This window comes from Ceratotherium simum, chromosome Y (assembly GCF_057802395.1).
Source record: "Ceratotherium simum simum isolate JZ-2026a chromosome Y, ASM5780239v1, whole genome shotgun sequence".
NCBI classification, from domain to species: Eukaryota; Metazoa; Chordata; class Mammalia; order Perissodactyla; family Rhinocerotidae; genus Ceratotherium; species Ceratotherium simum.
Window position 1 is genome coordinate 10,338,306 of NC_141941.1, and position 24,552 is coordinate 10,362,857.

At 37.9% G+C, this 24,552-nt stretch overlaps 1 protein-coding gene across 1 annotated transcript in view; it reads right to left on the reverse strand.

Moving 5' to 3' along the window:
- The window catches only part of LOC147911646 (H(+)/Cl(-) exchange transporter 4-like), a 58,908-nt gene that overhangs the window by 31,922 nt on the left and 2,434 nt on the right, over window positions 1–24,552 (reverse strand). The window contains 1 exon segment of the mRNA XM_087427835.1: window positions 1,092–1,214. Coding sequence (XP_087283961.1) covers window positions 1,092–1,214 — 123 coding nt within the window.

The following is a 24,552-nucleotide window of genomic DNA, read 5'->3' on the forward strand; positions in this document are numbered from 1 at the left end:
ACCATGAATGACATTGCTAGGATGACTGGGGTCTCTCTCCACAGGATCGGTTGTCCTCCAGGAGGTCATCCGAGGTATTCATAAGGTGATTTCAGGTTCCAAGGGCAGCAGGAGGGCAAGCCCCAATGCATGGATGCTTGTCAAGACCCATAGGCCAAAAGGTGTCACATGGGAGCCCAACATGAGTGTTAGGAGGCATTACCAAAGGGAGCAGGGAACAACAAGAGTCTATTGCCATAATCAATACATAACTACAACTTCAAACTCCATATCTCCACTGGTTATGTGTATTGCTAAAGCAAAAATTTAAAGAAGAAATGAATTGCACTGATGATAGAGATAACATAAGAACTTATAAAATTAATTCTGGTTAAATTCTTTACTGTCTGGGCCTCTCACAAATTAGCTCAATTATCATTATTTGACTCAGTAGATCCTTCTAGGTTTAACGTTGGATTTAGGCATTTGCCTTGATTGATAATGTCACTTCCCCCAAACTTTGGTTGTATAAAAGTGCTAAACACTGTAATAACTCTAAATCCACAGAAGTACATTCACAGTGCATGCACTGAATGTGGAAGTAGGTTTTTCAAAGATTGCTATTACCTTTACACTAAACATAGCAAGTGAGTTTAATCATCAGTAAACTTTCTCAGCAACGTATCTCCACTACTGCCCTTTTTTACATTACACCAAAGATGCACTTACAAAATATACAGTGTCACATTTCTATGTATGCTTAATGAACTCTGATTCTACAGACTTAAGAGTTATGCCTAATTTACAAAGTCAAAGATTAATCATTTGAGTAACAATAGAGTACAGTAGGTAAGAGTATAAATCCTGGAGCTCGACTGTTGGCTTCAACAACTGGCTTACAGATTTGGTAGTTTTAGGCACATTACTTAACCTCTCTGTGCTTCAGTTTCCTCAACTATCTAATGAAGAGTAACAGTACCTTCCTCACAGGCTCACTGTGAGGAGTAAATGAGTTAACAGACATCAAATGCTTGGACCTGTGCTTGGCACATAAGTGCTACATAAGTATTTGCTATTATTATTGGCACAAAAGAAATTCTGCCGCCACTCACCTCTGGTATACCAGAGCCGCCATCATATGGGGCAAATATGCGCACCAGAGAGATTGCCAAAAATGCAAACAGCAATGCCCACAAGATGTACATTAGGTAATTCAGAATGTAAACACTGGCACCCTAAACAACACACAAGACAAGAAAGAATACGTAAGCCATCACAGACCGGAGCAATGCAGCCACCCACCCCTCCACTGTGAGAGCGGATGCTTTGATGGGATGGGCTGCTTCTCTCCCTGTCCTGTGTCAACAAAAAGGCCAGGGCTGGTTTTACCAGCTGTTGCTATTGCTACAGTCAGTACACAAACCCAGCACCAGGTGTTTCTCCAGGAGCTGTTCACACATATACCTTCTACCAGGTGAAGTCTCAGCAGTTATGGAAACTGTGAATATTTGGTTTTAATCACCACTTGCACTAGACCTAATGAAAGGTGTGATGCAGAAAATTCTGCCTTTGAGACCCTGGAAGGTTTCTTTTGTCTTATCTGCAGTGGATCATCCTCTCCTAACTTTCATTAAGGCTATGTCTATGACATAGCAAGCAGTTGCACTGCCAATGAATAATGTGGGAACTGAATTTGAGAATTACTGCTACTCAAATGTGGTCCCCAGACCAGCAGCTGCAGCAGCATCACCTGGGCTGGTGCTAGAAATGCAGAGTCTCAGGCCCCACCCAGAGCTACTGCATCAGAGGCTTTGGAGGCAGCCCAGCAAAATCTGTTTCAGGTTTTTGGAAGCTCTCCGGAGGATTCCAATGTGAGCTAACATTTGAGATGCCTTTTTAGAGGGGAAAAACTTGATCATCTTTTAGAATAATTCACTGAGCCATTTATTCCAAATTATCTGCTGTGTGGAGAAGGCTTTCTGAACGAAACGCATAGTCTGGTGTCTTTGATGCTGAGGACCTGGTCTGCTGGGTGGAGAGCACGTTTCTCTAGGCCTCAGCTTTGTGCCACTCTCAGGATTACTCCAGTGAAGGGGCTAAGGAGAGGGGTCTGACCCTAAGTCAGGCCATGGACATGGTCACATGTGTGCTTATGAAATGCAAAACCACATTCCAGGGGACCTGCTCCGGCCCTTACAATCACATTTATTCACATCCTATGTGGTGAGAAATGAGACTGAGGAATTTATTTCACCCACTTAAAAATGTACTCTGTTGAGACTAAAAATAAACTCTTACTCTTGCTAACACTAATTCATTGAGTCAAAGTATAAATCTCAAAAATAGTTGAAGAGAGTGACGTCAGCATCATGGCAGAATGAGCTCTTCCCTTAGTTTCTCCCCTCTAAGATACAATGAAAAGGACGTTCATAAACCAACAGAGGACATGCACACAGCACAACAGATGTCTGAGATCCACACAGCCATACGTCTGAAGGTGAAGGTCCTGGAGCCCCCAGGGGTGCAGTAGAAGGAAGTAAGGAGATATCCTCTCCTCCTTGAGTGGTGACAATCTAGGGTACGTGACCTTGCAGCAGCTGGTGCACAACATTCTGAGAAGAAGAGGAAATAGGCAGCCCTCCACAGGAACACTTACACTTGCAGAGTTGCCCCCCAGCCTGTGGGAATGCTCCATACCAAGGCAGCTAAGCAGTCACTGGGGCACCCATCCCAAGCCAAGCAGCCCAAGCCAGCAGACAGTGAGTGCAGAGCCAGGGCACTCAGGATAGCACATGCAAAAGAAAGCACTCATCCCCCACTCCTACCTGGTGCACCAGCTCATCCAATCAGTCAGAACAGGGGATCCCCACCAGAACACCTGCACATACATAGGCAAAGCTGGAGAGGCCAGTGGGCAAATGCAGATGGGCACAGTCAGCACAGATTCCAATAGATAGGCATATCTGCCAGGGATTGCAGAGGGCCCAGAATACACAGCGCCAGTCCCCCCTAGTGGTCACAGGTGGAATCTGTGACCAGATACTACCACTATGCAATGGCACAAATCCACCCCATCAAATAGTATGAAGAGGTATGTTAATACTCCAGACCAGAAAGAAAATGACAAGTATCCATAAATCAATCCTGAAGTCACAGAAATTTACAATCTAAAGGACAGAGAATTCAAAGTAGCTATCATAAAGGAACTCAGCTAGTTACAAGAAAACTCAGAAAGAGAGTTCAACGATCTCAGGAATAAAATTAATGAAGACAGGGAATTCTTCACAAAAGAAATTGAAACTATAAAAAAACCACAAGTGTTGCAGATGAAGAACACAAGGAATGAAATAAAAATATTTGGAATCCTTAAAAAACAGAGCTCATATAATGGAGGACAGAATAAGTAATTTAGAGGACAGAAATATAGAAAGGCTGCAGATGGAGGGGATCAGAGAACTAAGACTAAAAAGAAATGAAGAAATTCTCCAAGAAATATCCAAATCAATTAGGAAATGCAATGTATGGATTATAAGAATTCTGGAGGGAGAAGAGAGGTGGAAAGAAGAGAGCTTCTTCAAAGAAATAATAGCTGAGAAATTCCTAAACCTGGAGAAGGAGCTGGAATTACATTTAAACAAAGTTAATAGAATTCCTAATTACATCTTTGTAAAAAGACCTTCTCCAAGGGATATATTTGTAAAACTGCAAAAGTCAACAACAAATAAAAAGTATTAAGGGCAGCAAGGCAGAAACAAATAACCTATAAGGGAACCTCTTTCAGGCTTTTAGTGGATTTCACAGCAAAAATCTTACAGGCTAGGAGATAGTGGAATGATATATCCAAAATTATGAAAGACAAAATATTACAGTCATGAATACTCTAACCAGTGAAAATGTCCTTCAGACATGATGGAGAAATAAAAACTTTGCCAGATAAACAAAAGCTGAGGGAGTTCATTGCCACAAGCCCCTGCTCCAAGAAATGAATAAAAATGCTCTCATACCTGGGGGAACAAAAGAGGGGGTTTACAAAGCCTTGAGCAAGGAGATAAATAGACAAAATCAGAAATGCAGAATTTTCTGCAGATGAGAAGAGGTTAGCAAACACTTGATTACAATATCAAAGACAAAGGGAAAGAAATCATCAAAAATAACTATAATCACCTCATTTTAATCACAAACTCAGAACACAAAATGGAATAAGTTGTGACAACAATATCTTGGTTGGGGAAGAGAAAAGGGATGGAAACTGCTTAGACTAAGGAAATAAGAGACTATCAAAAAAGAAACTATCTCACCTATGAGATCTTTTATACAAACCTTATGTTAACCACTAAACAAAAAATCAGAACAGAGACACAAATCATAAATAATGAGAAAACCAAGAGAGAGAAACAACAACCTGAACTGGATGCCAGAAATACACTGGACAAGAAACAAGGGAAACAGAGAAAAGCCAGAAAACAAGTGATAAAAAGGCAGTATTAAACCTTTATATATCAATAGTCACTCTAAATGTAAACAGACTGAATTCTCAAGTCAAAAGATACAGAGTGGCAGCCTGGATTAAAAAACAAGACCCAACAATATGCTGCCTCCAGGAAACACATCTCAGCTCTAAAGACAAACACAGGATCAGGGTGAAGGGATGGAAGACAATACTCTAAGCCAATGGCAAAGAGAATAAAGCAGATTTTGCCATGCTTATATCAGACAAAGTAGACTTCAAGGTAAAAAGAGCAATGAGAGACAAATAGGGGCCATATATAATGATAAAAGGAACACCCCACCAACAGGACATAACCCTTATAAATATATATGCACCTAACACAAAAGCACCAAAGTACATATAGCAAATATTATCAGACCAAAACAGCAAAATTAGCAGCAACATAATAAAAGTAGGGGACCGCAACATCCCACTTTCATCAATGGATAGATCATCCCAACAGAAGGTCAACAAGGAACTACCAGAATTTAACAAAAAATTAGACAAGATGGACTTAATATATGTATAGATAATACTCCATCAAAAATCAGTAGAATACACATTCTTCTGAAATGCACATGGGACATCCTCAAATATAGACCATATGTTGGGAAACAAGGCAAGCTTCAATACATTTAAGAAGACTGAAATCATATCAAGCATCATATCCAACCACAATGCTATGAAACTAGAAATCAACCAAAAGAAAAAAAGCTGGAGAATATGTGGAGACTAAGCAACGTGCTAATGAACAACCACTGGATCAATGAAGAAATTAAAGAAAATCAAAAAATACCTGGAGACAAATGAAAATGAAAATACACCATACCAACTCATATGGGATGCAGAAAAAGCAGTCCTAAGAAGGAAATTCAGAGCAATACAGCCAACCTTAACAAACAAGGAAATTTTCAAATAAGTAATCTTAAACTACACCTAACAGAGATAGAAAAAGAAGAACAAAGCCCACAGTCAGCAGAAGGAGGGAGATCATAAAAATTAGAGCAAAAATAAAGGAAATAGAAACAAAAGCACAGTAGAAAGCATCAATGAAATTAAGATCTTGTTCTTTGAGAAGACAACATTGACAAACCCTTAGCCACACTCACTAAGAAAAAAAGAAAGAAGTCTCAAATAAAGAAAATTAGAAATGAAAGCAGAGAAATTACAACGGGTACCACAGAAATACAAATGATTTTAAGAGAATGCTATGTAAAACTATACACCAACAAATTAGAAAATCTAGAAGAAATGGATAAATTCCTAGACTCACACAACCTCCCAAAACTGAATCAAGAAGAAATAGAGAATCTGAATAAACCAATCAAAAGTAAAGAGTTTGAAACAGTAATCAAAGATATCCCAAAAATAAAAGTTCAGGACGAGATGGCTTCTCTGGAGAATTCTACCAAACATTCCAAGAAGATTTCTTACCTATCCTTCTCAAACTAGTCCAAAAAACTGAAGAAAACAGAACACTTCCTAACTCGTGCTATGAGGTGAACATCACCCTGATACCAAAGCCAGACAAGGACAACACGAAGGAAAATTATAGGCCAATATCGCTGATGAACATAAATGCAAAAATTTATATGGAACAATGAAAAACCCCAAATATCTAAAGCAATCTTGAGAAAGAAGAACAAAGCTGGAAGTATCACAATCCCTGACTTCAAAATATGCTACAAAGCTATAGTAATCAAAGCAGCATGGTACTGGCACAAAAACAGACGCACAGAACAAAGGAACAGAGTTGAAAGCCCAGAAATAAAACCATTTGTCTATGGACAGCGAATCTTTGACAAAGGAACCAGGAACATATATGGAGAAAGGAAAATGTTTTCAATAAATGGTATTGGGGAAACTGGACAGCCACATGCAAAATAATGAAAGTAGATAATTATCTTTCACCATAAAAAAAACTTAACTCAAAATGGATTAAAGACTTGAATGTAAGACCTGAAACCCTGAAACTCCTAGAGGAAAATATAGGTAGTACACTCTGACATCGGCCTTAGAAACATCTTTTTGAATACCATGTCTACTCAAGCAAGGAAAACAAAAGAGAAAAATAAACAAATGGACTTAATCCAACTAAAGAGCTTCTGCAAGGCAAAGGAAATCAGGAACAAAATGAAAAGACAACCCACCAACTGGGAGAAAATATTTGCAAATCATATATCTCCAAAATATATAAAGCACACATACAACTCAACAACAAAAAGCAAACATTCTGATCAAAAAATGGGTAAAGGATATGAATAGACATTTTTCCAAAGAAGGTATATAGATGGCCAACAGGCATATGAAAGATGTTCAACATCACTAATCATTAAGGAAAAGCAAATCAAAAGTACAATGAGATATCATCTTACACATGCTTAGTATAATTAGCAAGACAAAAGATAATAAATGTTGGAGAGGATGTGGAGAAAAGAGAACACTCTTACACCGCTGGTGAGAGTGCAAACTGGTTTCCATAGCAGCAACTATGGGAAACAGTACGGAGATTTCTCAAAAAATTAAAAACAGAAATACCATATGACCCAGCTATCCTACTACAGAGTTTTTATCCAAAGAACTTGAAATAAACAATCCAAATAAACTTAAGTGCCCCTATGTTCACTGCAATATTATTCACAATAACCAAGACATGGAAGCAACTCAAGTGTCCATGAACTGAAGAATGGATAAAGAAGATGCAGTATATATATATTCACACATATATACACAATGGAAAATACTACACAGCCATAAAAAGTCAAAATCGTCCCATTTGCAACAAAATGGTTGGATCTTGAGGGTCTGATGTTAAGCAAAATAAGCCAGAAAAACAAAGAAAAACACCACATAATTTCACTCATATGTGAAAGGTAAACAGATAAAGAGAATGATTAGTGGTTACCAGAGAGGAAAGACTTGGAATGAGCACAAGGGGTAAAGGGTCACGTATATATCATGACTGACAAATAATAATGTACACCTGAAATTTCACAATGTTATAAACCATTGTGACCTCAGTAAAATTTTTTTTTAAAGTTAAAAAAAATAAAATAAAATAATAGTTGAAGAGATGGATTGCCATATTTCCCCAAAAAAACATATTACAAGTAGGAAAGAAGAAATAAAATGTGGTACCCAACCAAATTTGCCTACCTATTCCCATCAATCCTAGTACAGAATCTCTTTTCAGAAGTAATGGAGAGCACTGAGACTGTGTGAGACTTGATACAAATCCCTGTCTACTAAGAGTTGAAGAAATTAATTTTCAACTCCACCAAGAAAGACATTTAACAAAGTGGCAAATTGCATTCCAAGTGTCTTCAGCTGTGATAAATCATTCAGACAAAAAAAAGTGGGGGAGAGAGGAGATGCAGAAATAGATTGAATAAATCTTCCAAGAATAATTGTAAATTGAATAGTTCTTACATTACTCAGCATGCCAAGACAGGAATCTTGCCAACGTAGCTTCTCCTTAGTTGGATCTCTGATATTTTAGAGATTCCTAGTGATTTTAATAAAAACTAAATTCAGTTGGAAGTAAACTCTTTTCCTGAGCTAAGATTTTGATAAAGATCTGAAGCTCTAAGTGCCATGAGGGCAACATACAATCTGTGGTCCATAACTACATGCCCTGAGAAATTTGCATGATAGGAGGCCCAAAAAATAGTCTCTTAAATGTGCTTGCAAAATGGACTAAAAAATGATAACTGAAGCTATAACAAGATACCACTTTGCATCTGCTAGGATGACTATAGTCAAAAACAGATAACAACAAGTGTTCTTTAGAATGTGAAAAAAATGGAAACATCATAAATTGCTAATGGTGCATCCACTTTGGAAAACAGTCCAACAGTTCCTCAAAAGACTAAACATAGGGGCCAACCCAGTGTCATAGTGGTTAAGTTTGCATGCTACACTTTGGCAGCCTGGGGTTCACAAGTTCAGATCTGTGGATTCATAGGTCCAAGTAGCCCATGGACCTATGCACCACTTTTCAAGCCATGCTGTGGTGGCATCCCACATATAAAGTAGAGGAAGATCAGCACGGATGTTAGCTCAGGGCTAATCTTCCTCAGCAAAACAATAGAACCAAAGAGCCTAAACATAGAGTTACCGTATAATTGTGCTATTGTAGCCAGAAAAACCCAGGACGCTGTTGCCATAGCAGAATCAATGAACACAATGGTAAGGGATGGAAGAAAAGAAAAATGGTTTCATTTTGCCAGCAAAATGAGGCTGCATTGGGCTCACGCCACAAAATCCACACTCTTCCTGAGGCATTAGGAGCTCAGGTTTTTAAAGCAGAATCTGGAAGAGAAGTCAAGATAACAGCATAAGCAGACTCAGAACTCACCTCCTCCCACAGACACAGCCAATTTACAACTACTTGTGGAAAAATTACCTGTCAGAGAGAACTGAAAACTGGATAAGAGGAACTCCTGCAACAAAGAACAATCCTAATCGAGATGGAAGAGGCAGAATCTCACTTCTAGAGAGAAAAAATGCTGCCTTCACAAGCCGCAGTGCTTCATGGCCACCCAGGAGCAGCCCAAAGTTTCGCAGCCCTCCCTGGCGGAGCAGAGTCCTGAACCGGGGAGCACTCCTGCTGTAGGCATTTTGTGGATCTAGCACGAACGAGACATGTGGCATAATATCTGACTTTGCCTGCTACTAAAAAGCTGGAAAGTCCCCCCAGAAAAGCTGGTTCACAAAGACGTTAAAACCGGCTCTTAAAGGGTCCGTGCACAAACTCACCTGTTTCAGAAAGCAACCTAAAATCACCAGAAAGAATGGTGCACAGCCTTTGGTGAAAAGAGACTCACCTGATAGGCTCTGAGTGCATTGCAGTGAGAGATGAGAACTCTCCAGGGACTGGGACATTGGTGGCCGCCATTGTGGCCTGGTGTGGGATTGCTGACACAGACACCACAGGAGTTCTCCCTGGGGCCTGCCAGCCCAGGGTCTGCCCCACACACTAGAGCACCAATTTAATCCAGCTCAGCCGGGACAGGCAGCACACCCTAGGGACTAGCACCACCCAACAACAAGCCCTCAGGCAACTTGTGGGCCTGCATGGATTGGTTCCTGGATTCTCTGCAGCCTGGTGACTGAGCCCACTTCAGTGGGCCAGGGCATGCACAGGGAGCTGGTGGAGAGTGTGGAGCCATGGTGGAGTCTGTGGGCCTCCCGCCGTGGAGAGACTGGGTCCACTTCAGGAGGTCAGGGTGTGCACACGAGGCAGGACTGTGTTGACTGTGTGTGTGGACCTGTGGGTGGCAGGGCTTGTCAAATGCAGAAGACTTATACTTCTCAAAGACCCACATAGGGGGATTGCCCCACCTTCCAAGGCCTGAAACAATTGGGTGCTCACATGCTTGAGGCCAGCCCTACACAGCTGCAATCCTCAGAGAGCTGACAAGAGACCTAAAGGTTGGAGACTTATAACAATTGTAAACCCCTGAGCCTAACAACCTGCCACGTTGGGGGGTTACTCACTTAAAAGAAATACTGCAACACAAATGTGGCATTAGAACTAGCAGCCAACTGTGCTGGGGCTTCCTACACCCGATAAAGAGACAGAAGGATGCACAACAACTACAGGCAGCTGAGCATTACAACTGCTGGCCAGGGGCATAACTCAGCCTCACTGGGTGCCTACAGGGAAAGCAAACATGCCACAACAGAAGGACACACATAGCCAACATAGGGGTCACTCCTGGAACATTGAGAACCGAGGGAAGCACACTTCAGGCCTCCTAAGGCATCAACTATATAAGGTCACCTATCCAAGAGCAGGAGACGTAGCTGACCTACCTAATACACAGAAACAAGCACAGGGAAAGAGGCAAAATGAGAAGGCAAAGGAATACATTTCAAGTAAGGGAACAGGACAAAACCCTAGAAAAGGAACTAAGTGAAACAGAAATGAGCAACCTACCCAACAGAGAGTTCAAACAAAGAGTGTTAAGGATGCTCACTGATCTTGGGAGAAGAATGGATGAACTCAGTGAGAACATCAACAAAGAAATGGAAGATATAAAAAAGAACCAATCAGAAATGAAGAATACAATACTGGAAATGAAAAATTCACTAGAGGGACTCAAAAGCAGAGTAGAGGATACAGAAGAACAGACCTGCAAGCTGGACAAAAGACTAGAAGAAATTACCCAAGCTTAACAGGTAAAAGAAAAAAGAATTAAAAATACTGAGGACAGTCTAAGGGACCCTTGTAACAACAACAAGTACACTAACATCAGTATTATAGGTGTCCCAGAAGGAGAAGTGTGAGACAAAGGGCCACATCTATTTGGTGAAATAATAGATGAAAACTTCCCTAACCTAATGAAGGAAACAGACATCCAGGTACAGGAAGCACAGAGAGCCCCAAACAAGATAAACCCAAAGAGGCCCACACCATGACACATCATAATCAAAATGTCCAGAATTAAAGATAAAGAGAGAATCCTAAAAGCCACAAGAGAAAGACAAGTTACATACTAAGAAAACCCCATAATGCTATCAGCTGACTTCTCAGCAGAAACTTTACAGGCTAGAAGAGAGTGGCACGATATATTGAAAGTGCTAGAAGGAAAAAACTTACAGCCAAGATTACTCTACCTGGCAAGGTTATCATTCAAAATGGAAGGAGAGAGAAATAGTTTCCCAGACAAGCAAAAATTAAAGGAGTTTTTCACCAAGAAACCAGTGCTACAAGAAATGTGCAAAAAGACTGAATTAAATGGAAAAGAGAAGACAACAAATAGGAAAAATTATCTATTTCCATGATAAGAGGGTGATGGATACAACTGCACAAAAAAAGAGGTTAGATATGATATCAAAACCATAAAATGAGAGAGGAAGGGAGTTAAGGAGTAGAGCTTTCAGACAGAGGTCAAACTAAAGAGACCATCAATTGTGTATAGAAGAAGAAAGGAACAGAGAAGGACTACTAAAACACGGAGGGAAAAAAAGGTAAAAAATGGCAGTGAGTAGATACTTATCAATAGCTACTGTAAACGTCAATGGACTAAAAGCACAATTAAAAGGCATAAGGTGGCTGATTGGATAAAACAGCAAGACCCATATATATGCTGCATACAATAGACATACTACAGACCTAAAGACACTCACAAACTGAAAGTGAAAGGATGGAAAAAAATACTCCACGCAAATGCCAGTGAAAAGAAAGCTGGGGTAGCAGTACTCATATCAGACAAAATAGACTTTAAAACAAACACTTAAAAAATGACAAAGAAGGGCATTACATAACAATCAAGGGAACAATCCAACATGAGGATATAACACTTGTAAATATCTACGCACCCAATGTACGTGCACCTAAATATATAAAGCAATTATTAACAGACATAAAAAGAGAAATAGACAGTAACACAATAATAGTAGGGGACTTTAACACTCTACTTACACTCCACCAATGGATAGATCATCCAAACAGAAGATCAGTAAGGAAACATTGGCCTTAAATGACACACTAGAACAGATGGACCTAGTAGATATATACAGTGTATTCCATCCAAAAACCAAAGAATACACGTTCTTTTCAAATGCACATGGGACATTCTCCAGGGTTGATCACATATTCGGCCACAAAACAAGTCTCCATAAATTTAAGATTGAAATAATACCTAGTATCTTTTCTGACCACAATGGTATGAAACTAGGAATCAAGTATAGGAAGAAAATCAGAAAATCCACAAATATGTGGACATTAAACAAAATGATAATGAGCAATGATTGGGTCAATGAAGAAATCAAAGGAGAAATCAAAAAATACCAGGACACAAATGAAAATACGACATGCCAGAATTTATGGGATGCAGTACAAGCCGTTCGAAGAGGGAAGTTTATAGCAATACAGGCCTATCTCAACATTTCAAGCAAGGAAAATCTCAAATAAACAATCTAACAATGCACCTAAAGAAACTGGAAAAAGAAGAATAAACAAAGCCCAAAATCAGTAGAAGAAGGGAAATAATAAAAATCAGAGCAGAAATAAATGAAATGAAGACTAAAAAATCAATAGAAATATTAATAAAACCAAGAGCTTGTTCTTTGAAAAGGTAAACCAAATTGACAAACCTTTAGCTAGACTCACCAAGAAAAAAAGAGACAAGGCTCAAAGTAAAATCAGAAATGAAAGAGGAGAAATTACGTCAGACACCTCAGAAATACAATAGATTATAAGAGAATACTATGAAAAGCTATATGCTAATGAATTCGACAATCTGGAAGAAATGGATAAATTCTTAGAATCATAAAACCATCCAAAACTGGATCAAGAAGAAATAGAGAATTTGAATAGACCAATCACCAGTAAGGAGATTGAAACAGTAATAAAAAACCTCCCCAAAAATAAAACTCGAGGACCAGACAGCTTCCCTGGTGAATTCTACCAAACATTCAAAGAAGACTTAAGACCTTTCCTTCTCAAACTCTTCCAAAAAATTGAGGAGGGTGGAAGGTCCCTAACACATTCTACGAAGCCACATTACCCTGATACCAAAACCAGACAAAGACAACACAAAAAAAGAAACTTACAGGCCAATATCACCGATGAACATCAATGCAAAATCCTCAACAAAATACTAGCATATTGCATATGACAATACACTAAAAAGATTATACACCATGATCAAGTGGGATTTATTCTAGGTATGCAGGAATGGATTAACATTCGCAGATCAATCAACATAATACACCACATTAATAAAATGAACAATAAAAATCACATGACCAGATCAGCCTGGTGGTGCAAGCAGTTGAGGGCACACACTCCCCTGTGGTGGCCTGGGGTTCGCCAGTTCAGATCCCGGGTGCACACTGATGCACTACTTGGCAGGCCATGCTGTGGTAGCGTCCCATATAAAGTGGAGGAGGATGGTCATGGATGTTAGCCCAGGGCCAATCTTCCTCAGCAAAAAAAAAAGGGGGAGGATTGGCAGATGTTAGCACAGGACTGATCTGCTCACAAAAAACAAAAAAACAAAAAAAAATCACATAATCACATGATCATCTCAGTAGATGCAGAGAAAGCATTTGACAAGATAGAGCATTCCTTTATGATAAAATCTCTGAATAAAATGGGCATAGAAGGAAAGTACTTCAACATAATAAAGGCCATATATGACAAATCCACAGCTAATATCATCCTCAATGGTGAAAAACTGAAAGCTATCTCTCTATGAGCAAGAACAGGACAATGATGCCCACTCTCACCACTCCTGTTTAACATAGTACTGGAAGTCCTAGCCAGAGCAATCAGGCAAGGAAAAGAAATAAAATGAATCCAAATTGGAAAGGAAGAAGTGAAACTGTCACTATATGCAGATGACATGATTTTATATACAGAAAACCCTAAAGAATCCACCAAAAAACTATTAGAAGTAATAAACCAATACAGTAAAGTTGCATGATACAAAATCAACATACAAAAATTAGTTGCATTTCTATACACTAACAACAAAGTAGCAGAAAGAGAAATTAAGAATACAATCCCATTTACAATTGCAACAAAATAATAAAATACCTAGGAATAAACTTAACGAAAGAAGTGAAAGATCTGTACACTGGTAACTATAAAACATTCCTGAAAGAAATTGAAGAAGACACAAAGAAATGGAAAGATATTCTGTGTTCTTGGATTGGAAGAATTAACATAGTTAAGATGTCCATACTTCCTAAAGAAATCTATAGATTCAATGCAATCCCTATCAAAGATCCAACAACACTTTTCACAGAAATAGAACAAAGAATCCTAAAATTTACATGGAACAACAAAAGACCCTGAATAGGTAAATGAATCCTGAGAAAAAAGAACAAAGCTGGAGGTATCACACTCCCTGATTTCAAAACATACTACAAAGCTATAGTAACCAAAACAGCATGGTACTGGCACAAAAACAGACACACAGATCAATGGAATAGAATCGAAAGCCCAGAAATAAACCCACACATCTATGGACAGCTAGGCTTCCACAAAGGAGCCAAGAACATACAATGGAGAAAAGAAAGTCTCTTCAACAAATGGTATTGGGAAAACTGGACAGGCACATGCAAAAAAATGAAAGTAGACCATTATCTTACACCACGCACAAAAATTAACTCCAAATTGGTTAAAGACTTGAATGTAAGACCTGAACCTATGAATCCTCTACAAGAAAACATAGGCAGTAAGCTCTTCGACATTGGTCTTAGCAACATGTTTTCAAGCACCATGTCTGACTGGCTAAGAGAAACAATAGAAAAACTAAACAGGACAACATCAACTGAAAAGCTTTTGCACAGCAAAGGAAACCACCAACAAAATGAAAAGATAACCTAATAATTGGGAGAAGGTATTTGCAAACCATACATCTGATAAGGTGTTAATCTCCAAAATATATAAAGAACTGATGCAGCTTAACAAAAAAAACTACCAACTCAATTAAAAAATGGGCAAAAGACCTGAACAGACATTTCTCCAAGGAAGATATACAGACGGCCAACAGACACATGACAGGATGTTCAACATCCTGTTACATATCAGTGAAATGTAAATCAAAACTACAATGAGATATCACCTCACGCCCGTCAGAATGGCTATGATTAACAAGGCAGGAGACAACAAGTGTTGGAGGGGATGTGGAGAGAAGGGAACTCTCATACACTGCTGGTGGGAGTGCAAATTGGTGCAGCCACTATGGAAAACAGTACGGAGATTCCTCAAAAAGTGAAGGATAGAACTACCATATGATCCAGCTATTCCACTGCTGGGTATTTATCCAAAGAACTTGAAAACACCAATGCGTAAAGATACATGCACCCCTATGTTCATTGCAGCATTATTCACAATAGCCAAGACTTGGAAGCAACCTAAGTGCCCATCAAGGGACAAATGGATAAAGAAGATATGGTATATATACACAATGGAATACTACTCAACCATAAGAAACGATGAAATCCAGCCATTTGTGACAACATGGATGGACATTTCGGGTATTATACAAAGTGAAATAGGTCAGAGGGAGAAGGTCAAATACCGTATGATTTCCTTCATTAAGTAGTAGATAATAACAACAATAAACAAACACATAGAGACAGAGATTGGATTGGTGGTTACCAGAGGGGAAAGGGGGAGGGAGGAGGGCGAAAGGGATAATTCAGCACATGTGTGTGGTTATGGGTTGTAATTAGTATTTGGGTGGTGAAAAAGATGTAATCTATGCAGAAATAGAAGTATAATGATGTACACCTGAAATTTATACCATTTTGTAAACCAATGTTACTGCAATGAACAAAAATTTTTTTAAAATAAAATAAAATAAATAAACAAAAAAAATAGAGCAGACTATCTAAAAGTCAAATTAGTGAGTTCAAAGACAAATATAGAACTGATTCAGGTGAAGGAAGACAAAGAACCAAGACTTTTAAAAAATGAAGAAATCTCTTGAGAAATATCTTACTCAATTATGAAAAGTAACATAGGGATAATACGTCTCACAGAAGAAGAGAGGGAGAAAGAAGCAGAGAGCTTATTCAAAGAAATAATAGCTGAGAACTTCTCAAACCTGGGGAAGGAGCTAGACTTACAGACAAATTTGGGTAATAGAGCTCCTAATTTCCTCAATGCCAAAACACCTTCCCCAAGGCATATGATATTAAAACTGTCAAAAGTCAATGACAAAGAAAGAATATTAAGGATAGCATAGAGAAGAAAATAACCTACAAAATAACTCCCAACAGGATTTCAGCTGATTTCTCAGCAGAAAGCCTACAGGCTAGGAGAGAGTGGAATAACATATTCAAAATACTGAAGGACAAAAACTATCAGGAAGGAATACTCTGTCCAGTGAAATTATCCTTCAGATGGAGGATAGTGAAGAAATAAATTCTTTCCTAGATAAACAAAAGCTGAAGGATTTCATCGTCACTAGACTTGCCTTACAAGAAATATTGAAGAGAGCCTTCCTAGCTGAAATAAAAAGGCAAAGATACACAAAGCTTTGAGCAAGAAGTTAAACAGACAAAATTAGAAATTTGCAGCTCTTTTAATTAGTAAATACTTATAACATAAACACAAAACAAAAAATCAGAGCAAAGTTACAAATCATAAATAAATGTCACAGAAAATCAGCAAACTGAAATGACAGACAGAAATACAAGAAAAAAGAAACAATGGAAATATAAAAGCAACCAAAAACAAAAGATAAAATAGCAGCGTCAAGCCCTCATACATCAAAAATCACTCTAAGTGTAAATGGAGTGAATTCACAAATCCAGACATAGAGAACTGAATGGATTAAAAACAAGACCCAACAATATGCTGCCTCCAGGAAACACATCTCAGCTCTAAAGACAAACACAGAATCAGAGTGAAGGGATGGAAAATGATACTACAAGAAAATGGCAACCAAAAGCCAGTGTAGCCACAGTTTTATCAAACAAAACAGACTTCAAGACAAAAAGAGAAAACAAGAGACAAAGATGGGTATTCTGTAACGATGAAAAGGACATTCCAGGAGCCAGCCCCATGGCCTAGTGATTAAGTTCAGCATGCTCTGCTTTGGTGGCCCAGGTTTGGTTCCCAGGCACAGTCCAACACCACTCACCAGCGGCAATGCTGTGGCAGTGACTGAAATAAAAAAAGGAGGAAGATTGCCACCTATATCAGCTCAGGGCAAATCTTCCTCAAGCAGAAAGAGGAAGATTGGCAACAGATGTTAGCTCAGGGAGAATCTTCCTCAGCAAAAAAAAGCACATTCCGCCAAGAAGACATAACACTTAATAATATATATGCACCTAACAAAGGAGCACCAAAGTAAGTCAAGCAACAATTAACAGACCTAAAGGGAGAAAGTGACACCAACATAATAATAGTAGGGGACCTTACCCCACATAAATCAATGGATAGATCATCCAGACAGAAAGTCAACAAGGAAATAGTGGCTTTGAAGGAAAAAACTACACCAAATAGACTTTATATATATATATAACATTCCATCCAAAACAGTGGAATACACTTTTCAAATGCACAAGGAACACTCTGAAAGACAAACCATACATTGGGAAACAAGGCAACCCTTAATATATTCAAGAAGATTGAAATCATATCAAGCATCTTTTCTGACCAGAATGCTATGAAACTAGAAATCAACTACAATAAAAAAGTTGGAAAAGTCACAAATACATGGAGACTAAAAAACATACTACTAAACAACAATTGGATCAATGAAAAAATCAAAGTAGAAATCACCTGGAGACAGATGAAAATGAAAACACAACATACCAAAACTTACGATATAGAACTAACAGGGAATTTTATAGGAATACAGGCCTACCTGTATCAGTATATAAGAAAAATAAGAAAACAACTCAAATAAAAAATCTTATACTACCTACAAGAACTAAATAAATGAAAACAAACAAAGCTCAAAGTCAGTAGAAGGAGGGAAATAATAAAAATCAGAGCAGAAGTAAATGAAATAGAGACTGAAGAAAACAGTAGAAAGGATCAATGAAACTAAGAAGTGATTCTTTGAGAAGATAAACAAAATTGATGAACCTTAGTCAGACACACTAATACAAAAATAGAGAAGACTCAAATCAATAAAATCATAACTGAAAGAGAAGAAATTACACCACCACAGAAATGGTTACAAAGGATTTTAAGGGAATACTGTGAAAAGCTATATGCCAACAAATTGCATAACTAGAAGAAATGGATAAATTCTTAGAATCATACAACGTCCCAAAACTGAATCAAGAAGAAATTGAAAATTTGAATAACAAATCACAAGTAAATAAACTAAAATAGTAATCAAACACCTCCCAAAATGCAAAAGTCCAGACCAGACCACCTCTCTCGTGAATTCTAACAAATATTCAAGGATGATCTAATACCTATCCTTCTCAAACTATTCTGAAATATTGAAGCAGACTGGATGCTACCTAACTCATTTTATGAGGTCAAAATTACCCTGATACCAAAACCAGACAAGGACAACACAAAAAGGAAAATTACACGTCAATATCTCTGATGAACATAGATGCAAAAAATATTCAACAAAATATTGGCAAACTAAATACAGCAATACATTAAAAGGATCATACACCATAATCAAGTGGGATTTATTCCAGGGATGCAGGGATGGTTAAAAATCTGCAAATCAGTCAATGTGATACATAATATTAATAAAATGAAGAATAAAAAAGATGTGATCATCTCAATAGATGCAGAGAAAGCATTTGACAAGGTCCAACATACATTTATGATAAAAACTCTCAATAAAATGGATAGAGAAGGAAAACACCTCAACATAATAAAAGCCATATATGAATAACCCACAGCCAATATCATATTCAACGGCAAAAAACTGAAAGCTATTCCTATAAGAACAGGAACAAGATAAGCATACCCAATCTAGCCACTCTTATTCAACATTGTACTGGAAGTTTTAGCCAGACCATTTAGGCAAAAAAAAAGAAACAAAAGGGATCCAAATTGGAAAGATGGAAGTAAAACTCTCACTATTTGCAGATGGCATGATTCTATATATAGATAATCCTAAAGAATCCACAAGAAAACTATCTGAAATAATCAACAACTACAGCAAAGTTGCAGGGTACAAAAATGCAATGTACAAAAGTAAGTTGCATTTCTATACATTAATATGAACTAGCAGAAAGCAAAACCAAGAATATAATCCATTTACAATCACAAGAAAAGAATAAAATACCTAATAATAAATTTAACTGAAGAAGTGAAAGACTTATACACTGAAAACTATAAGACATTATTGAAAGAAATCAAAGACATAAAGAAATAGAAAAATGCTCATGGATTGGAAGAATTAACATGGTTAAAATGTCCATGTTACCTAAAGCAATCTACAGATTCAATGCAATCCCAATCAGAATCCTAGTGATTTTATTCATGAAATAGAACAAAGGATCCTAAAATTTATGTGGAACAAGAGAAGACCCTGAAAAGCCAAAGCAATCCTGAGAAAAAAGAACAAAGCTGGAGGCATCACAATCCATGATACTATAAAGCTACAGTAATCAAAAGAGCATGTTACTGGCACAAAAATAAACACACAGATCAAGGAACAGAATTGAAAGCCCAGCAATAAAACCACACATCTATGGACAGCTAACCTTCAACAAAGAAGCCAAGCAGATACAATGGAGAAAGGAAAGACTCTTCAATAAATGGTCTTGGGAAAACTGGACAGCCACATGCAAAAGAATGAAAATAGACTATTATATTATACTATACATAAATTAACTCAAAATGGATTAAAGACTTGAATGTAAGAACTGAAACGATAAAAATCCTAGAAGAAAATATAGGCAGCACACTCTTTGACATCAGTCTTAGCAGTATTTTTTGAATACCATGTTCACTCAGGCAAGGGAAACAAAAGAAAAAATAAAGGAATGGGATTACATCAGAGGAAAACACTTCTATAACCCAAAAGAAACCAGGAACAAAATGAAAAGACAACCTACCCACTGGGAGAAAATATTTGTAAATCATATATCTGACAAGTGGTTAATTTCCAAAATATATAAAGAACACACACAACTCAACAACAACAAAATGAACAGTCCAAGCAAAAAGTGAGCAAAGGATATGAACAGACATTTTTCCAAAGAAGATATACAGATGGCCAACAGACACATGAAAAGATGTTCATATCATTAATTATTAGATGCAAATCAAAACTACAAGATGTCATCTTACACCCATCAGAATGGCAATTGTTAAAAAGACAAAAATAACAAGTGTTGGAGAGTATGTGGAGAAACTTGATGGTGGGAATGCAAACTTGTACAGCCACTGTAGAAAGCTGTATAGAGATTTCTCAGAAAATTAAGGACAGAAATATCATATGATTCAGTTATTCCACTACTGGGTATTTATCCAAAACATGAAATCAATAATTCAAAGATAGATATGCACCCCTATGTTCATTACAGCATTATTCGCAATAGCCAAGATGTGGAAGTACCTCAACTGCCCATCAACAATGAATGGAGAAAGAAGATGTGGTATATATATACACAGTGGAATACTATTCAGCCATAAAAAAGACTAAACTGTGCCATTTATGAAAACACTGATGGACCTTGGGGGTATTATGTAAAGTGAAATAAGCCAGACAGAGAAAGACAAATCCTGCATGACTTCACTCATATTTGGAAGATAAAGAAACAAACATAGATAAGGAAAATAGATTGGTGGTTACCAGAGGGTAAGGGGTCCGGAGGTAGGCAAATGGGGTAAAGGGACACATATGCATGGTGTCGGATAAAAACTAGACTATTGGGAGTCAGCCCTGATGGCCTAGTTATTAAAGTTTGGTGCTGTCACTGCTTCAGCAGCCTGGGTTCACTTCCAGGTCATGGAACCACACCACCCATCTGTCAGTTGCCATGCTGTCGCAGCAGCTCACACAGAAGAACTAGAAAGACTTACAACTACGATATACAACCTCGTAATAGGGCTCTGAGGAGTAAAAAAAAGAGGAAGATTGGCAACAAACATTAGTTCATGGCAAATCTTTCCCTGCAGATAAAAAAGAAAAAAAAAAAACTGGACTATTGGTGTTCCATATGATGTAGCCTATAAGAAACTGATATATAATCATGTAAACCTGAAATATACACCTGTTATATGTGTATATAACATGTGACCTCAATAACATAATTTTTTTTTAAAAAGTTCACGCAAGGAATATTTATTGAGCATCTATTTACTATGTGCTAGTCACTATTCCATGCCCTGGGGTTATGGCTATGAACAAAGCAGACTCAGGTCACTGCCTTCATGGAATTGCCCCTTATCGAGGAGAAAGACATTAGATAAAATAAGTAAACAAATCAGGTGCTCTATTAGAAACCCGTAGGTCCAGCCCCAGTGGCCTAGTGGTTAGGTTCAGCACACTCTGGTTTGGTGGCCCAGGCTCAGTTCCCGAGTATAGATCTACACTGCTATGTTAGCAGCCATGCTGCACTGGCGGCATCCCACATACTAAAAAATAGAGGAAGACTGGCACAGATGTCAGCTCAGGGTGAATCTTCCTCAGGAAAAAAAAAAATGACACAGCTGCTGTGGAAAGCAGTCTGGCAGTTCCTCAAAAGATTAAGTATGAAGTTACACTATGACAGCAATTTCACTCCTAGCTATATACCCAAGAAAAATGAAATAGACATCCACGGAGACTTACGCATCAATGTTTATCTCAACATTATTTATAATAGCCAAAAAGTAGAAACATGTTACAGCATGCATAAACATGTTACAGTATGCTAAATGAAAGAAGCCAGACACAAAAGTTACATACTATACAATTCCATATAGGTCCAGAAGAGGTAACTCAGTAGAGACAGAAAGTAAATTAGTGGTTGCTTACAGCAGAGGAGGATGAGGGTGTTGGTGAATAAAGGACATGCCTAAAGAATACAGAGTTTCTCTTAGGGATGATGAAATGAACTTTAATGTGGTAAAAGTTGCACATCTCTGTGAATATACTAAACCACTGAATTGTACATTTAAAGTGTGAATTGTGTGTGTAATGGTGATTGTATGGTATGTGAATTATATCTCAATAAAGCTGATACAAATTAGTTGATGTGTGAGAGAGACAGAGACAGAAATCAAGCAAATGAGTATTTGAGAAGGATAAAACTGGAAAGGAAGGGATATTTATCAGAGAGATGGTGAGGGAACCCCTCAAGTGGAAGATGGAATTTGAATAAAGACCTAAACAAGGTGGATGAGGGCCCTACAGATATCCAGAGGCAGGATCCATGATCATCCCCAAATTCCATCACTATTCATTCATTGGCAATCACGTTATCCTGTACACAATCTTTTTGTCTGACTCTTCTGACCGTGCCAGGGTTCTCAGCTTCTTTCTCTAGAACAATAGTGACATCCAGTGGTAGCTCTTTATAAACATACTGTGGAGGAGATGCTGTTTGGTCCTCTCCAGCTAGGGAGTCAGAGTATAATCTCCAGGGTGCCACTGAGGGGATGAGAGGCCAGGAAATAGGACCCCTGAGTCCTCTCCACTATTAGACCAGCTGGGAAATAGGAAATTGAGACTGGTTTTCCCCACTCTCAATGTGCATCCAAGTCAAAAGAACATTTTGATCATCTTCATTTTCAATATTATCCCATTCTTCCTACTGTATCTATTTGCAGATATGTACATGGATCTCCTTTTCGTACCTCCAGTGGCTCTCACACTTGACAACACACTAGAATCACCCAAGGAGAGAGAAGGCTTTTAAAATCCACATTATCTTCAGCCATTGAGCCTAGGCAGCCATATGTTTTTAATTCCCAGAAGGTTCTACCTACAAGTGCAAGAACTGACAGAAATCTGGGTGATAACTGGTGTTATTGTGTTAAAATGCAGATTCATTGAAAGAAAGCACAACCAAGTTCTTAGAAGCAACAAATCTAGGCTGTGCTATTTACTCCAGCAAGACGCCAGAGTATCTATTCCAGACTTCTTCGTCATCCTATTTATTTCTCCTTTCCAAGACCAAAAAATAATAATATACTGTAAGATTTTACAAATCTATTCTAAATTAGCACATAACACTTCACAGCAACTCCCATGATGTTCACCTTCAAACATCTTCATAGTCAAGCAAAACTGGTGCTAAAACACTGTGTATATTTGAAATCAAAATCCCCTCCTCCTATTATTGCCACTATATCCTGGATCTGCTACTTGGAGAAGATAGATAGAACTGAAGAAATGTACAGACAACTGCCATGGCTGATGGGAAGGGACTCCTCAGCCAAGCATTTCTCTTGGCTTTTCATGATATTCAATTTGCAACCAGATGACTGTATTAGGGGTCATGTCTCAGGCCTATCTTATTGATGATAGGTTTTATATTAAATATATGGTCACGTACTTTGCTCTTATATATTACAAGTAATAAACCTGTTTAAAGAGAAACACTCTATATTCTGAATATCATCCCAAACAATTGATGCTTTAGCATTTCGTTATCTCCAACTTTGCCAAAGGAGTACTGCATACCCTTTCATATACCTACCAGCAGGCCAATGAGCAGCATCACCACGCATCCTGACCAGGCATCCAGCAAACTCTTGATGAACTCTCATATGGACTGGTTGCTTTTCCTGATTATCTAAAAACAAAGAAGATACTTTAGTTGATCTGGAAAGATTTTCCAACTCACACTTCCTTCCCTGAAACTGTTTCTTTAGGAAATATGGAGGTTAAGAAAAATTAATGAAATAAAAAAGCTCAATTTCCTACTAACCATATTCTTTCAGTTACCTACAAAATGATAAAATAGAGTTTCTAGTTCATAGAGCTATAAATATACCATAATAGTTTCCAAAGAATTAGAGTACAAAAAAAGTACTTAATTAAACATACATATTAAATGGGAATTAGTCTAATTATTTAAAAGGTATTCTAAACAGAGGCATCAATTCAGTGTCATTATTTTGAATATGTTCTTTTCATAAAAAACCTGTTTAACTAAAACTTCATTTCTTTCTTTTGTTTTCAAAGTTAAATTTTAATAGCAAGAACTTTTAACTAGCTACCATGGATTACATTTACAAAGACAAAAGTACATATATATGCACGTTGTAACAACACCTCTCTGCAATTAACACAATCCTAAATTTCTCTGAGCTTGAAATTTCCCCAAAAAACTTTAGAGTAGGGGTGGGCAAACTGTCTCATAAAGGAAAAAATAAGAAATATTTTTGGTTCTGCAAGTCAGATAGTCTCTGTTACAACAACTCATCTCCGCCATTGTAGCACAAACGAAGCCATACAAAATATGTACATAATGTGTACAGAAAAAGCATGGAGGTGTTCCAATAAAACTACTTACAAAAACAGATGCCAAGCTGGATTTGACACAAGAGCCATAGTTTGTTGACTCTTGCTCTAGAGTGAAAGCTGCCCTGTCTCCTACTTTCCTCCATGTTACAGCCAAGAGGCTGGATCATCTTCTTGACACTGCCTTGTTTCCTACACATCTCTCTTCCTACTTTTCCTGCCAACTTATGT